Below are 17,333 nucleotides of genomic sequence, written 5' to 3'. Positions count from 1 at the left end.
CGACACCACCAGGAGCCCCAAGAGCTTACTTTTTTACAAAATGATTTTATTTATTTATTTGACAGAGCAAGGGAGCATAAGCAGGGAGAGTGGCAGTGGATAGAGTAGCATGGGGCTTAATCCCAGGGCCCTGGAATCATGACCTGAACCAAAGGCAGACAGTTATGCACCTGAGCCACCTAGGCACCCCAGAGCTTACTTTTTTTAATTAGAAAGAATGCATAATGTCAAAAATACTCAGGTTTTGTTGTTGTTGTTGTTGTTGTTTTTAAGAACTCAAAAACTTTATAAAAGAGAATTTAAACCAAGGAAAACCGGGTTCTAAAGTTAGGCAATAGTTTTCAGCAATAGAGGTATTACTCCTGTCTGCTTTGAAGAGAAGGCAATGTTGATAACTTCAGTGAGGTTTTAGAAAACAGTGGTAACAGAGTCATGCCAGCATCCACAGAATCTGTCTTTATAAACCTGCCAGACTCCCAGCCCTTGTCTGAGAAATTCAGGTGATAGATGGACTGTCTTCCAATGGAAAAGTTTGGGGGAAAACAAAACAAAACAAAACACCAAGTAATACAGATGAGATTCAGAGGACAGGATCAGTTGCCCAGTTATTTATCCAGCCATAGATGTATGAAATAAATACCACAAAAATACATGTTTGAGGATCTCCACAATGTTAAGAAAACTCTGGGTGTTGCTTTAAACACAAAGTACGCATTGATGGCAATGACATGGAGAAAGAAGTTCACTCTAAATTTGTTCTTACGATTTTTATGAAAGGGAGAAAAATGTTTAAGCTCAAGGGAGTAGGAAAGATTCAAAAGCATAAGTGATGTATAAATGGATATGAGAAGACAGAGGCACAGAGGGGAAGAATCATCTTCAGAGGAGAGATCCAAGAGCTAGACTAATGCAGCCATTTTACTTCCCTTTCTGTGATTTCTGAAACACACAGACTATTCAGAAAAGTTTCATGGCACAACCCCAGAGGTCTTGCTACTGTAGCTTGCTTCCCTTAGGGAAGCAACAGATGGTCTCACTTGGAATGGACAAATACCTTCTACCTCTCAGTATTGCTCAGTCTAGAACATTCTTTATACATAGGAAGACAATCTAGACTTAACATTTGTGGAAAATGTACCATTTTAAGGGGAGTCTAATATCAAAAAATGGGAAGTTTAAGCTCTGAGGAATACATAATTCCCCTAGGAGAACTTAAATTATGTTTACCTACTAATTTTAGAGAGATTCAAGTACCTATTGCTGAGAGTCTGTTTGGTGACTGGTTAAAAACATAACTTTGGAGCCAAACTGCTTGTGTCTGAAACTGGGCTTTATCACTTATTTGCTCTTTGAGTTGCAGTGTGCCTCAGTTTCCTCATCCATAAAATAGGACAGTTTACCTAATTCATAAGGTTGTCTTGAGAATTCATTGAATTAATGAAAAATGCTTTGAATAGTATCAGGCACATAGCAACCATTCAATAAGCATTTTTTAAAAATTTTTAAATTTTTTTATAAACATATAAAGTATTTTCAATAAGCATTTTTATTAAAATTGTTAACTCTTTGGGGTGCCTGGGTGGCTCAGTGGGTTAAAGCCTCTGCCTTCAGCTCAGGTCATGATCTTAGGGTCCTGGGATCAAGCCCCACATCGGGCTCTCTGCCCAGCAGGGAGCCTGCTTCCTCCTCTCTCTCTCTCTCTCTCTCTCTCTCTCTCTCTCTCTGCCTGTCTGCCTACTTGTGATCTCTGTTTGTCAAATAAACAAATAAAATCTTTTAAAAAAATTGTTAACTCTTCATATTTGTCATAACTTACAGTTTTTGTTGTTTGTCCTAACAGTTGGCTGCTATAAAAAGAAACAGTTGGGGGATGCCTGCATGGGTCAGTCGGTTAAGAGTCTGACTCTTGATTTGGCTCAGGTTATGATCTTAGGGTCCTGAGATGGAGCCCCACATTGGACTCTGCATTCAGCAGGGAGTCTGCATGAGATGCTCTCTCTGAAATATATCTTTAAAAAAAATTGTAAATCCTAAAAATTAAGGAGACACTTACTGAAATAAACTGTTAGTAGACCAGACTGAGAATCAAATTAGTGAGGCGAATGATCAAACCAGTGGATTTTCCTTGAGCACAGTGTCATTTGAAAGGAGATGAGAAGTAAGAGAGTACAGGTCCGGAAGTTAACAGCTAGCTAGCTAGCTTACCTAAGTTCCAGATAGACAGAATAAAGAGGATAGTAATGTATTTTCTTAACTAATGGAAGACATATCCCCAGTGTTAAAAGAAAGACTCATATTAGAAGAATGTAGCAACTGCTGAGCAGATTTTTTTTTTTTTTAAGATTTTATTTATTTATTTGACAGACAGAGATCACAAGTAGGCAGAGAGGCAGGCGGGAGGTTGGGGTGGGGAAAGCAGGCTCCCTGCTGAGCAGAGAGCCTGATGTGGGGCTTGATCCCAGGACCGTGGGATCATGACCTGAGCCGAAGGCAGAGGCTTAACCCACTGAGCCACCCAAGCACCCCTGCTGAGCAGAATTAATGAAAAAATCCCATACCTAGACTCACACGGGGAACATTCCATGAAACCAAGAGTAAAGAGAAAACCATGCAAGCTTCCAGAGGGGGGAAAAGATTAGGTTATCTACACAGATCAGATTGATGTCAGATGTCTTAGCAGCCCTACCAGATGATGGAAGACCGTGGAAAAATAGCTTTGAAATTCTCAAGGGAAAATGATTTGGAATTTCAAGTTTTGTTTTTAGCCAAACTGGCCTCCAAAAACTCGAGAACAAATAAATACATTTTAGGAATGCAAAGATTCAAACATGTTTTGAAAGGAATTCCTTCAGGAGGACTAACAGAAGACCATAAGATAAAAGAAACAGTGATAAGGAAGCCAGTCAAGTCCAGGCAATTAAAATTATTTCTGTGAAGCATAAGGAATGCGTTAGTAATAATAATAGCAACTTTGGGGGAACTATTGGATGATTTATGCAAATTTGGAAAAGCACAAGAGGAAAGCATAGGTTTTTGGGGAGAAGATTATTGTTTAACTCAATGTTGATAGAAGTTTAAATGTTTGTCAAAAATGAAAAGTTGGAAAACATTTCAAGGATGTCCATTAAAAGAACAAAACGGGGTGTATAGTTTCCAAACCACTGGAGTAGGAGTTAGCAAACTGCTCCATAAAGGGCTAGGTACTAAATACTTCAGGCTTTGTGGGCAATACCGTCTCTCTGCCACACCTGTGCTGCTCGGTGGCTGCGGCTCAGTAACAGCCATAGACAGTCTCCGTAACATGTAGGTGTGGCCGAGCTCCAATCAAACTTTGTTTATAAACATAAAATTTGAATTTCATATAATTTTCATAGATTACAAAGTACTATTCTTGACTTGTGGTCTATTCAGAGACAGTGGGCTGGGTTTGGTCCATAGTTTGTGGACCTCTGCATTGGAGAACAAAGAAAGGGGATGGAGAAAAAATAATTTCAGCTAAAGACAGAAAAGGGGAAAATGATGGGCAGAAATCATGAAGTCTAGCAAACATGAAACATAAATGATGTCAGTAAAAGAAACAGCAGTTCCCCAATAATGTGGATGGAATAAACTTTTCCATTAAAGACAGATTCTCAGATTGGGTACATTCTACATGATAATAGGTCATAGTATAACAGAACAAGGCTAACTGAAGTATCATTCGCATAACAGTGCCAGTTAGCAAACTGTGACCCAACCACCTTGAGAGAAGGGAGCAGGAAAGAAGAGTACTTGGAAACTTTTATAGTGTTGTGACATTGTTAACAACTTCCAAGTGTGTGATCATTGTTCTAGTAATTCATTTTATTGCATTTCACAAAACTGTTAGTCAATAATGGTTTAGAGATTAAAACTGCTTTGAGCAGCAATAGTAGAGAATACAATGTCGGCATCAAAAAATGAGGTAGATCCATATGTATGTGATAAATGAAAACAAATCACGGACCAGTATATAAGATACGATTTTAAGTGTTTTTTTTTTTAAAGCACCAATTGTATATGTAATGAGTTTTTAAAATGCAGAATAATTCATATCAAACTGTTAACTGTGGTTCAACTAAAGAGAAGTGATGATTGTTGGACCTGGGGGCTTGAAGGACATGGAGTATTTTCTTGTCTACATACTTTTATATTGTTTGACATTTTTTTTTAAACTTTTTTTTAAAAGCAGTATGTTTTCATTTATTTTATAATGTTTCTAAAACATCTGATTATTTAAATGGACGATCTCATGGTCCTTTCAATACTTGGCAATTGAATGAATATCCATATAGAAAACAAGGATCTTAGCCTCTGCCTCACACGATATACAAAAATTATTTTTAGATGGATGATAGAACAAAATGTGAAAGTTAAAGCACTAAAGCTTCTAGAAGAATACATGGAATAATGTCTTCAGAAATTGGAGTAGGCAAAAATTTCTTTCTTCTTTAAAAAAAAAAAAAAAGAGAGATCCAGCACAAGCAGGGGGAGCTGCAGGCAGAGGAAGAAGCAGGTTCCCCAACGAGCTGGGAGCCTGATGTGGACCTATTCCAGGACTCCAGGATCATGACCTGAGCAAAGGTAGACACTTAACCCATCTTGAACCACCCAGGGATTCCCTAGGCAAAAATTTCTTAAGACACAAAAAGCATGAGCCACAAGGACACAACTTGTAAATTGGGCTTCATTAGTATTAGATGTAAGTTTATAACAAGACACTATTAAGCCTCAGACTGAGAGACGATCTTTGGCATATTATATCTTTGAAACCTAGAATTATGTATATATTTTCTGTGTATGTGTGTACAGAAAGTTTGGAGAGGCACTTCACAAAAAACATCAGTGCCTGTTGTGCATATGAAAAGGCTCTTAGTCAACATCATTAATCATAAGAGAAATGCAAACTCACACTATTATGCGTGGATTAGAATGGCTAAAATTGGGGTGCCTGGGTTGCTCATCCAGTTAAGTATCTGCCTTAAGCATAGGTTGTGATCCCAGGGTCCCAGGATTGAGCCCCAAATCAGGCTCCCTGTTCAGCAGAGAGTCTGCTTCTTCTCCTGCGTCTGCCTGCTGCTCCCCCTGCTTATGCTCTCTCTGTCAAATGAATAAGTAAAATCTTAAAAAAAAAAAAAAAAAAGAATAGCTAAAATTAAAAGGCCCCATAAGATCTAGTGTTGGCAAGGCATAGATCAGTTAGAAACTCACCTGTTGGTGGTGGGTGTGTCAGTTGATATAATCATTTTGAGAAAAAAAAAAAAAAAGCTGTGTACTAAGGCTGGGTGTATATAAATCCTGTGCTGTAGCTGCTTCACTCCTGAGTATTCACTTAAGAAAAGTAGATGCTTATGCTCAACAAAAGATACAAGAATAGCCATGCTAACTTTATTCCTAATAACCAAGAAGTCTCTCTATCAGCAGTACAAATAAGTTGGTGTATATTCATCTAATTGACTGTTACACAGCAGTGCATAGAATATACTGCTACCTATAATTACATGGATGAATCTCATTGACTGAAATTGAGCAAAAGGAGCCAAAGATGAAAGAATACCTACTGTGTGAATTCATTTATATGCTTTATGATGAAAGAAGTCAAAATAATGGTTTCCTTGGGAAGCGGGGGACAGAGGCAGTAACTCACTGGCAGGGGTGGGGGCAAATGGGAATATTCTGGGATGCTGGAAATGTTCAGCACCTTAATCTGGATGGTGGCCACATGTTCTTAAGCTTTACACCTACATACTTAATATCTGCACACTTTAGCTTATACCTCAGTAAAAATGTTTAAAAAGGGGGCATGTGGGTGGCTCAGTCGGTTAAGCGTCCAAGTCTTGATTTTGGCTCAGGTCATGATCTCAGGGTTGTGAAATTGAGCTCCACACCAAGCTTCACAGTCAGTGGGTAGTCTGCTTGGGATTCTCTCTCCTTCTCTCTCTCAAATAAATCTTTTAAAAAAACAATTTAAAAAAGAAAACCCCAACTCAGGTTTTACCTTCTGTTACGAAATTGTGTCATTATCCTATGCCAAATTTTTAACATACTCAGGGGCTTTTTTCCCTAGGTCTGCATTATTTTCCATTTGTCTGTTTCTGTAGATGCATTGTTCTGGCTTACTCATGCTTGCTTTATAATACATTTAATAGTTAATGGTGTGAGTCTCTCCTACTCATTCTTCTGTTTCAAAGTTATCTTGGATATTTTCACTTCTTATTATAGATAATTTTTAGACTTAAATAGCCAAATTCTCATACACCCTCATGCCATTGGAATTTTGATTGTAATTATATGAAACTAATAAATTAAAAATTTGGAGATGATTGGTATGTGGGTCAAAGTTCAGAAACATTGTGTTTCTCACCATTTCCTCCCAGTTCTGTAGTTGTCTTCATGTAATGCCTACAGGTTATTTTTATTTTTGTACCTTTTTGTTTTGCTATTATGCCTGGGAACTTTTTGGTTACATATTTATGTTCCTTGATGTACTAGTATTATTATAACTTCTTCTTCTTTTTTTTTTTTTAGTATTATTATAACTTCTTAATCTCAATAACGGTAATAGTTATTATTTACTGACACTTTGTGCTAAGTAGTCTTACTTTTTACAACAGTCCCTATCAGGTAAATACTATCACCGCATTGTGCTAATTTTTACATTTGGGGTCAGTGAGGGACAAAGACTGAACAGCTGTTTTGTGGCAGAGCTGTGATTCTAACCCAGGCAGTCTTACTCCAGAGCTATGCTGCTTACAAACACCGTGGGCCTAGGTGTCCTCAGGTGAAGCGAAAGAGACGAGTAGGAAGGCCAAGTGTGGGATCAAGTCTAACACTGATGGATAAGACTGACAGTACAGTGCATGAGTAGTAATTGGTTGTATAAGCGCAAGACCTATACTAAAGTGGATTGTCGAGTGAACCTTCATTTATATTTGTAGACTACAGGATTCTAGTTTGGACTTACTCAAACCAAATCGTCTTACAATTTTTTAAGTGATTAACCAATGGTTTAATGATCATTTTCTATATTCCCAGGGTGTCATTGTATTTACCAAATGATGATAGTACTGTTTTAGTTGTGTTCTTTGTTTGCAAGGAGCTATCACTTACTCCCTCTAGTTGAAACAGTGAAAGTATATTTAAAGTACACATGACCGTAAGGGAGACAGACTCCTGTGGATATCCAAGAGATGGATCCATACACCGGCCAGCCTTTGTGGAGACTAAAAATGTCTTCTGTTCCAGATTAAAATCAGCTATAGGCATCTCAGCAGCAAGATTTTAGATCTTTCCTGCAATGTGCTGTTTTTATCTTCCCTCAACTGCTGCTGGCATATTATCTGCCGTCTTGTCCATCTGTTTACTTTCATATTGCCAGTGTAATGGTCCCAGGTAAAATTTCTGACAGATCATTTAATTGGCCATCGTAGTTATTGTGTTTGGGTCAAGTGTCTCATGCTTTATAGACTACAGAACAGACAATAGGTTGGCTGAGTCAACTTTACCAGTAGTTCTAGTCATTTCGGCCAGGGATGGATGACTGGTTCGTTGAAACATGGCTCATGTAAAATGACCTCCTTCAGTGTTCAGTAACAAGGTTGATTTGCCCTAAATATAAAGGAAATGTGATCACAGTATATATTCTGGTTAATGTGTTTAGTACCCGTTACACCTTTTCCCTTTTAAATAAAATCTAAAGAAGGGGCTAACTTTGAAAATAGCTATTGAATTTATAGGTTAAGTAGTATAGCAGGGGAAATACTTGACATTAGAACAGTCTCTTGCTTACTGTTTTGTAAGCCTGATAACATGTTGTATATCTCTTATAGATATCTTGTTTAAAATGTCTGGTTAGGATCATTAAAACTGGAGGAGTTACTGACAAATATTGGGGAAGCTTTTTTCCTGGCTATTTTAATAGCTGGGTTTGACTTGAAAAGAGGTTTTGAGAATTTTACAAACCCATGAATTTAACAAGAATATTTTCTGGTGTATGTGTTACTTCACCAAAGATCAGTGCTAAATTTAAGGTATATCATGAGATCCTTATTAGGATAATAGATAATTCATGATAAAAAATTGAAAAATTCAATAATATGTGGATATTAACAATAAAATTATATGTAAATGCTTGTTAAATTGATTCTAGGTTGGGCCATGCAGGCTGCTGCCTATATCTTCATTCATAGGAAATGGAAGGATGACCAGAGCCATTTTGAAGACATAATTGATTATTTTTGTGATATCCGTGAACCACTGCAACTCCTCCTATTCCCAGAAGGGACTGATTTCACAGGTAGGTAGCCTGGGATGGAATCACAGAATTTTAAAACATGAAGGAACTTAGAAATCACTTAGTCTACACTTCTGTTCTTCAGATGAAATCAGTGAAACCAGTAAGATTAATGGTCTTAATGGTCCACCACTAAGTCATTCACTCTGAATCAGTAGCACACCAGAACCTAGAATTCCTGGTTTCCAGACCATAGACTTTATGATGGGCAACTCCAAGAGGTCATTATTATTCACACTTGCCATCCTAGAGCTTTATATTTTAAGTCACATTATATAAGTGTCAGCCTTTTACTTTTATATAATTTCTTATAATTTTTATGGAACCACAAAATTAAACCCCCAAATAGCCAGTGAAATCTTACGAAAAACAAAGCGTCATTTTAAAATTCCCTTCCTGGGCGCCTGGGTGGTTCAGTGGGTTAAGCCTCTGCCTTCAGCTCAGGTCATGATCTCAGGGTCCTGGGATAGAGGTCCACGTGGGGCTCTTTGCTCTGCTGGGAGCCTGCCTCTCCCTCTCTGTCTGCCTGACTCTCTGCCTACTTGTGATCTCTCTGTCAAATAAATAAATAAAATCTTAAAAAAAAAAATAAAAAAAGAAAAGAAAAGGGTATAATAGTAACCAGTTTCATTTATTGTTGTTTTAAGTTATTATGTTGCCTTTCTCTGGGTATTTTAAAGCCTTATCTCTAATTAAGCAGGAAAGGCTTTGTCCTGTCCTCAAGAAAATTCAGCCTCCACTGAATTGTGGAGAGGACACAAGAGGATATATTTAAGACTTTTCTACCTTCCTAGATATTAAACTATATATATATATATATATATATATATATATATATATATATGCCAAGATGCCACTGTATCTCAAGGAATTCTTTAAAAATTAAAAAGGAAATACAGTCTTTTATCCTTAATCAGTGGTTCTCACACTTTTTTTTTAAAACACGGGTCATTTTTGCGGATGAAACTGCCTATTGCAGTCTGGAATTTAAGACAGATTGAAGAAGTGTTGTGGTTGAATATTGGCAGGGTGGGATAAGCTTGGACAGGAAGCAGTTCTGTGGAATCCAACTCAAAAGATCAAAATTCTAAAACTGTTAATTCCCTGCTTACTTCAAGAAAGATACAGCAGAATTTGAGAAGGATCTGGTAGATAAAGGTCGGCTGTACAAGAGAAGACAGACTGAAGGAGGGTAGAACTAACGTCTAAAAATTGCAAATAGGGGTGCCTGGGTGGCTCAATCATTAAGCAGTTAACTGCCTTTAGCTCATGTCATGATCTCAGGATCCTGGGTTTAAGCACCCCCACTAGGCTCTCTGCTTGGCCTGTTCTCTGCCTCCCACTCACATTGCTTTGTTCCCTCCCCCGCTATGTCTCTTTCTGTCAAAAAAAAAATAAAATTAAATTAAAAAAAAAAATCACAATAGTATGGAGGGCTAGTACATGAACCTGTCTTCCAAATCCTCATTACCAGATGGAGGCAACTGAGAGCTACTGAGAAGTACAAACCTTAGAGCTTCAGAGGGGAGAACATACCAGTTCACTGTGTGTACATAATAATTTATGGAACCCAGTACCTACAAAGAGTTCAAGATGAAAAATACAAACTACACAACTATTTAAGTGAATGGGTAACTAAGCCATACTCTGCAACTGAGGAAAATTGAGGTATTTTGGGAAACATTTACTGTTAGGTCCGCGGTCAAAGGAATGATACTGATACAAAGCGAAGGTGAAGCAAAGCTTTATTTCTCGCCAGGCACCGAGAGTCAAACTGACGACCGTTTGGGGCCGCCTCTTACAGAGAAGGCGACCCCTCCCTGCCTTACAGACTAACTTTTATAGAGCAAAGGCCATGTGGTTGAGCCTGGCCACACATAGGTGGCCAATGAGATTGTAACACACAGAGAAAGCTGCATAGGCTAGGTTCCACACGAGTGGCCAATTGAATTACAATTCACCCCATAGTAGCTGTTTGAACTAGCCTATCACCTTGGTCAGAAATGGCACCCAAAAGGCGCCTAAAAGGTGGGGCCCACACTCCTTGGTAGCTCGGGAGACAGTATGCGCGCCCCACTGATTGGATGTCTCCACCTGGCGCGACTCATCCCTGCATTAGGGCTGTTATCTCCACCTGACCTGACCTGCCCTTGTATTTGGGCTCTTGTTATCAGGGACTGGTTGACCAGATTTTACTGGTTTCCCTGGTTTCCCCGACTTGCTTTTAAGTAAGCCCCCTGGGGGCGGGGGTGGGTAGGGTCAGTTTAAGTTTACTGCATAAACAACAAAATGGCTGTTCAACAGAGGTGGAGCCGCTCTGGCTGAATAGGCCCTTACATTTACCATTGATACAAGGTAGAACTCTTTGACTTAACCGTTACATATGGAACTGAACTAAATGAATCATGGCAATTTTCACTGAATAATATGATGTACTAAAATATATGCTTAGTTGAATCACAGAGGATAATACTGAGGATAATATTGGCTGCATATTGTTTAAGCTTGAAAATATAGGTTGTAAATTAATTGATTCCTAGAGCTCAACTATCACTACTAAGTTCTGATGGACAGACAGCTGTATTTAAATCTTTTATTACTAAAGAATATATAATACTTAAATTTGGCTGCTGAAATACCAGCTGTATTATAGAAAGTAATTTACTGAGATGATAGATGGATTGATACTTGTGAATGCCAAAGCAGACACTAAAGAATGACACCTTTGGATGTTATTTAGTAATTAATAGCTAATGGAAAAAAAGCTCTGGATTACTGCTACTTTTTGGTATATGAGTGTTAAAATGTTTATATATTAGCTCTTCTAAGCCTCTAAAATTTATATTTAAAACTTTTTTCAGTCTATTTTTTTCCTCAAGTGTCTTTTTTACATGATGAAATTAACCTCTAGTGGCATATTTTCAGGGTCCAGAATACTCACCATTACATGATGTAGTTGCATATTTTTTAAGTTAAAATGGTATTTACATTTTAAAGCCAACTTTCAAAAGCTAGATTGTTTGCCAAATAGAGAAAACAGATCCTGAAGCTTTCAAAAGGTTTCGTTTTTGTTTTTGTTTTAAACAGGATTATATAGGTAGTTTTAATCTGGGATAAATGATTATCTTTATTAATTCAAGGGTGTTTTAGTTTTACCACAGTTAACTTGAAACTTGGGATTTTTAAGCCCAAGGGGAATGTTCTGTAACCCTCTTTTAAATTCTGAGTCCAACTTGCTTGCATATTTTCAAAGTAGTGTGTTTAAATATGACTTTACATATATTTTATCTTTATATGCTATTGTTGGTTTAATTTTGGGGGGGCGCTATGGAAGTCATATATGTGAACTTGGGAAATTTAGAAACATAGAAAAGAGCACAAAAGTTGCTGTAATTCCACTGTCCATAAACAGACACTATTAAAAATTTGGCCCATTGCTTTTTGATCATTTGATCACAGATGCATGCAGGCGTGCATACCACATGTGCATAAGCACACCCATACAATTTTAAACAGTTATAAAAAAGAATTATACATTTCTTTGCACTTAGTGTTATATTATCTTTCCTACCACTATTTATTCTTATAAAACATGTGTTTCGAAGGGTGGGCAGTTCTAGATTATATTGGTTTATTAGGTAGGGTTGTCTAGCAAAAACAGAACCAACGGGATGTGTGTGCATATATGTATGTGTATGTACTTGTGTGTGTGGAGAGTTTGAGAGTGAGAGAAATTGAGATGGGAGTTGAGGATTTATTTTAAGGAGTTGGTTCACATGATTGTGGAGGCATGGCAAGTCAAAAATCTGCAGGTTAAGTTAGCAGGCTGGGGACCCAGGGAAGAGTAACAGTTTGAGTCAGGAGGCGGTCTGGTACAGAATTCTTTCTTGCTGGAGGAGCTTAGTCTTTTTCTGTTTAAGCCTTCAGGTGATCAGATGTGGCTCACTCGCATTATGGAGAGTAATTTGTTTATATAAAATCTTCTGATTTAAATAATCTCATTGAAAAATACCTTCACAGAACATCTAGACTAATGTTTGAGCCAACTATCTGGGTACTCTGGCTATGCTAGTTTGATACATAAACTTGATCGTAACCATCGGTATACTATAATTTTGAGTTCTGTTTCTGTGATTGGGAAAGGAAAGCTTTTCTGGGTTTTAAGAATTGTAATAATACATGTAATTAAACACTTTTGTATATAAAACTTCATTTAATAAATGTAATAAATGAATGCCCTGATGCTCTATATATAAAACAAAGCCCCTACTTTCATGAAGCTTATATTCTATGAGGAAAGAGAGTAACAACACCCGTCAGTTAACAAAAATGGGTCAAATATTCATAAATGCTGTGCGGAGAAATAAAGCAAGAAAAGGACAGGGAGAGGAATAGATAGAGCACAGAGTACTCTTTTATATAAGGTGGTTAAAAGAAGCCCCTTAAATTTCTGTGTAAGTAAAGACTAATTGAACAAAGCAGAAAATGTTGCAGGTGTCTGGGTACAAGGCATTCTGGGTAGGGGAAAGAACATCTGCACAGACCCTAAAGTGAAAACATGCCTAGCTGATTGGAGAACACAGAATGGCCAGTACTGTCTTCAGAGCAGATGGCGTGCTGGCACTGGAGTGTTACCAGTAGTGAGCTGACAGGGCAGGAGGCTGTGGTCAGAAAGAGGGAGGCTAGTGCAGTCTAATAATCAGAGTCTGGGGATGGGTGGATGAAGTGGGGATAGGAGGAAGACTCTGTATCTCTGTGTTTCTCATTATTATCTCTACCTCCCCACATTGTGACTGTATGTTTTTAGTACTTGTGTGCCCATTCTACAGCAGCGTTCAGTTTTGTCTTCAGATCCCTAAAGGCTGTGATGAACTGGAAGAGGAAACTGAAGAGTAGTTAACTGCTTATCTTTGTCATGTCCCTAGGATTCCTCATTCCGTGGAAGGGCCTTCTAGCTGTCTATCAAATGCTGTTTTGGAGTCCCATGTCCAGGATATTCTCCTCAAGTGAACACGAGAGGAGCTGTTCCTTTTTTCATGTTTACAGCCTGTACTTTTGCTGGGGACTATGAATATTTAGTTCTTTAATTCTCAGTTCTTCAATTAAAAAATAGTATGACACCTTTTAGAGGCATATTCTTTGAATATTTTAGTGTTGTGGCATCCATATATGGTTTTTTGAGGTTTGAGGACTCCGTGATCTTAAATTTATTCCTAAGAAGGTTGGGTTTATATAGAGAAAGCTTTTTTTCTTGTGACTTGGAATAGGCTGTAAATTTCAGGATGCAGCTGAGAGTTGCAGATTCTAACATCTGCTGTCATCAGAAGGTATTTCATGATCTCTCCCAGCAGTTGAGGCCAAATTTCTGAACACTACTTTTTCCAAATATATTTGCTGAATAATGGGTTTGGTTCTTCTTGGAACTTATAAAGTTACCTCATGGAATGGAAAAAGAAGTTTTTGCCAGGAATTGGAACATATACTTGACTCTGTAACTATATTCAGCCAAACCATGTTCAGATGTTTGTACATGATGTGCTAATCATGTGCCCATTCTGTTGGGGAGTGGTTTTGGTTAGTAATATTAGCATGCTGTATGCCTGAGCAAGGCAGACATTTCACTTTGCATTGAAGCCCTAAATTACTGGGTTAAAAAAAATTGTTGAGTTGATATATTTGATATATTGGCTACTTATTTTTTCTGGTTGTCCTGGTCCTTACATTTTATTAGTATCTTAGTTTTATTAGCATCTTTCAGTATTTCACTTTTCATTACGCGAAGACTACTTTATGAAAATTTTAGCTTATTCACATTTGATTTGTATTTCAGTTTTTGTTGTACATTGACTACTTTATGAAATCTCTTAAATAATTTTAAAAATTTCAATATGAATTTCAGGAAACAGTTATAAAAAGTCCTATTAGTACTTTATTATAAAAATTTCAAAATTCCAAAAACTCTGTGATCTTTGTTAGGAACCAAAGTGTTTATATCTTCTCAGTCAACTCATATATGCTATATTCAATAATTACAGATGAATTAACTGCCATTTTATCAAAAATTTTCCATTATTTTCTTATCTCACATTCCCTTATTTTATGGCTTCTCATAGTCTTTTGTTTTGTTTAGAAAACAGCAAAGCTCGAAGTAATGAGTTTGCTGAAAAGAATGGACTTCCGAAATATGAGTACGTCTTACACCCAAGAACTACAGGCTTTACTTTTGTGGTAGAACGTCTAAGAGAAGGTAAGCACCCGTCTCAGAAGGCTATGTTTTTATGTTAAGTGGCAATAATTGTTAAACTTTGTATGTAGCCCTTCAAAATTTTACAAAGTATGGCTTTTTTCTCAAGATAGAAGATACTTTGTTCTTATACGAAGTTGACCCCATGAGCTAAAATGTCTTATTATGTATTCTTTAGAAATGTCAGAGATATCCTTAAAATATTTTTCTCCTCTCAGAATAGACAGAGATAGACTATCATTCCATTTTTAAATTTTTTTCAAAGCACCAAAACTTTCTCGAAAGTATCTTAATACTATGCTGTTGTTCTGTATAGCTTAAAAAGTATTTTTGAATTTTTATTCCACTTACTCCAACAAATGATTCTGGTTAGTAGGAAGGCAAATACTACCTCTGTTTTCTAGTTAAGCAGAGCTGGCATCCAGGGAGGTTAGTAAATTTCTGTAGATGAGGGAGAGAACGGCATTCTTCCGCTCCCAGTTTGTAGCTCGTACTGCTACACACACTTCCTCAAGAGCAGTGTCTGTTGACAGGCATGTCAGGATGAGGTGGTGCTATTGATGGTATCACATCCATTTAAACATGTACATTTTCATATTTTTTAGGTAAAAGTATACATCTTATTTGTATGTTTATATATTGATTGCTTCATACATACGTTGAGACAAAAAACATATATGAATATATATGGAAAAGGAACTATCCAGAAACATGCTGAAGTGTTACTGATTTTATAAGAACGATTTAAAGCCCGGAGTCACCTAGTGCAAGAAAAATCTTTTTTTTTTTGCGTGTTTGTGCTCTCCACTCTGATTTCTACCACGCCATACTGTATGCTGATGACATTTATGACAAATTGTCACCTTCCTCTGATAACTGCTACATTGTCATAAAAAAAAAGTTGCACTTCCTTATGTAAGAAAAGCTGTAAAGTTCTTGGGTCTTTCTCTAAGTAGCATTAGTGTTGTTCCTTTAGGGTTTAATGTACTTTAAGATACAAAGTACAACCTCAATGAACTGGGCCAGGCTGAAACACCTTTACAACTAAGTACCCATGATTTACAAAAAATGTATAGTCAATCCAAAATTGCATTGCTAGAGTAAATGGAAAATGTTATCCCTATTAGTGTGGCTTGCTCTTGAAATTCTGTGGTCATAACCAGTATGAAATGAACATGTGGGCTTGATGGTCTTATTGCCTGTGAATACTGAGTGTCCATCTACCCAGTGAAGCCCCTGAAGAACATAGTTCTTCCTGCCTGTGGGATGGGTCAGGGAGGCACTGAGACATTGAAGGGGTGTATTTTGTTGTTGTTGTTGTTTTTTAATGTGGTACCACTTAACTGTGGCATCCAGCTTAGGCTCACCCTTCTTGTTCAACAATATGTTTTCTATTTTCTCACTAATCTGATAGCTTATAGTATTTAATGATTTCTTTAAAGGTATTTCTGACATCATGGAACACATTCATCTACTAGATTTCTCTGTAAACACAAGCATGCTATTGGAACACATCTTTTACTAATAAAGATCTTCCTAAATGTAGGCAGGATACTAGATTATCTTATCGTGGATAAGGATGTATCTATAGACCTCTCTGTTCTAAAATCTGGAAGATATTTTAGAAGCAAGTTGATTTATAACTTCGGGGAATGTGTGTTACTTAGTCATCATCACTCAAAATAGTCAACAACCACAGTGTGTAATTTTTCCTGCTAGAACTGGCAGCTCTTTCCACCCTACCCCCACCCCACTGATTCCACACCCCCCCATATCAGTAAAAAAAGAGAACCACAGTTAGATGATTCTATTTACTTCAGTAAGAAAAGTAGAATATATTATACACTATAATAAAGAAATAGGATTATTATGATTATAATAGTAGTAACAGCTAACATTTATTGAGCCTTTACTAAGTACCAGGCATTGTGCTAAGTATTTTATATGCATAAGGTCAATTAATCCTGACAAGAACCATGCATGGTAGTTACTGTTACTAATAATGAACTTGTAGGATAAAACTGAAGCAGAAACTGAGGTGAGGAAGCTTGTCAGAGTTACTGGAATCTGGTACCTCTGATTGAATATCCCGTGCTCTTTCTACTCTAACTTGGTGCCTCTTGTATTTGTAGTATGATTTTAGTTAACAATCTCCAAATCATAAAGCACTTTTGTAATAATAGTAAACTGGTTGGTTTTCCTCAAAAAAGAGCTTTAAAAAGGGAAGAAAAAAAAAAGGAGCTAAGTGGCCAGATCGTGGAGGAATGGTGGTCCCGAAGGAGGAGGTTATGGTTCTGCCCAAGATTAGGATATCAGGCACACCTAAGGAGGCATCAGGTGGAGAGTCAAGGTCAGCTCCACTCCCCGGGAGCGGGGGCTGGTGTCAAGTGAACATATAAAGTGTCATCAAGGGTCAGAGGTGAAGAGGACCTTAGAAACTATTACGTCCAGGGTACCATTCCTAGAAAAGAAACTGAAGCCTCAGAAAGGACCAAACCCAACTTTCTCACCTTTAGGTCCCTGAGATCTGCTTTAGATACTCAAGTTATAGGAAAAAGAAGCTGTTAAAACAAATGACCCTTGTAAATAAATTATTCCAGTGGAATCCTAAAGACCATATATTGAAATGATTTATCATAAAGTAACATCTTCACTGCTCACGCATACAACTCAAGTCAGTGTTTCTGACATCTGTTTGCCAGTCAGCACTAATGGGCTCATGAGAAGTTTAAGACATCAAGAAGCTAAGGATGAAGTCTTACCAGGAAGGACCCAGTA

At 37.4% G+C, this 17,333-nt stretch overlaps 1 protein-coding gene across 4 annotated transcripts in view; it reads left to right on the top strand.

The window, feature by feature from the left end:
• The window catches only part of LCLAT1 (lysocardiolipin acyltransferase 1), a 180,522-nt gene that overhangs the window by 94,696 nt on the left and 68,493 nt on the right, over positions 1-17,333 (top strand). For all 4 annotated transcript variants that reach the window (XM_032353057.1, XM_032353056.1, XM_032353058.1 and 1 more), the window contains 2 exons: positions 8,168-8,314; positions 14,442-14,558. In XM_032353057.1, the coding sequence (XP_032208948.1) occupies positions 8,168-8,314; positions 14,442-14,558 (264 nt within the window). The remainder of the gene's footprint in view (positions 1-8,167; positions 8,315-14,441; positions 14,559-17,333) is intronic.

The sequence above is a fragment of the Mustela erminea genome, chromosome 7, assembly GCF_009829155.1.
Source record: "Mustela erminea isolate mMusErm1 chromosome 7, mMusErm1.Pri, whole genome shotgun sequence".
Lineage (NCBI taxonomy): Eukaryota > Metazoa > Chordata > Mammalia > Carnivora > Mustelidae > Mustela > Mustela erminea.
The sequence above is the reverse complement of the archived record's forward strand: the minus strand, read 5'-3'. Positions and strand labels throughout refer to the sequence as shown.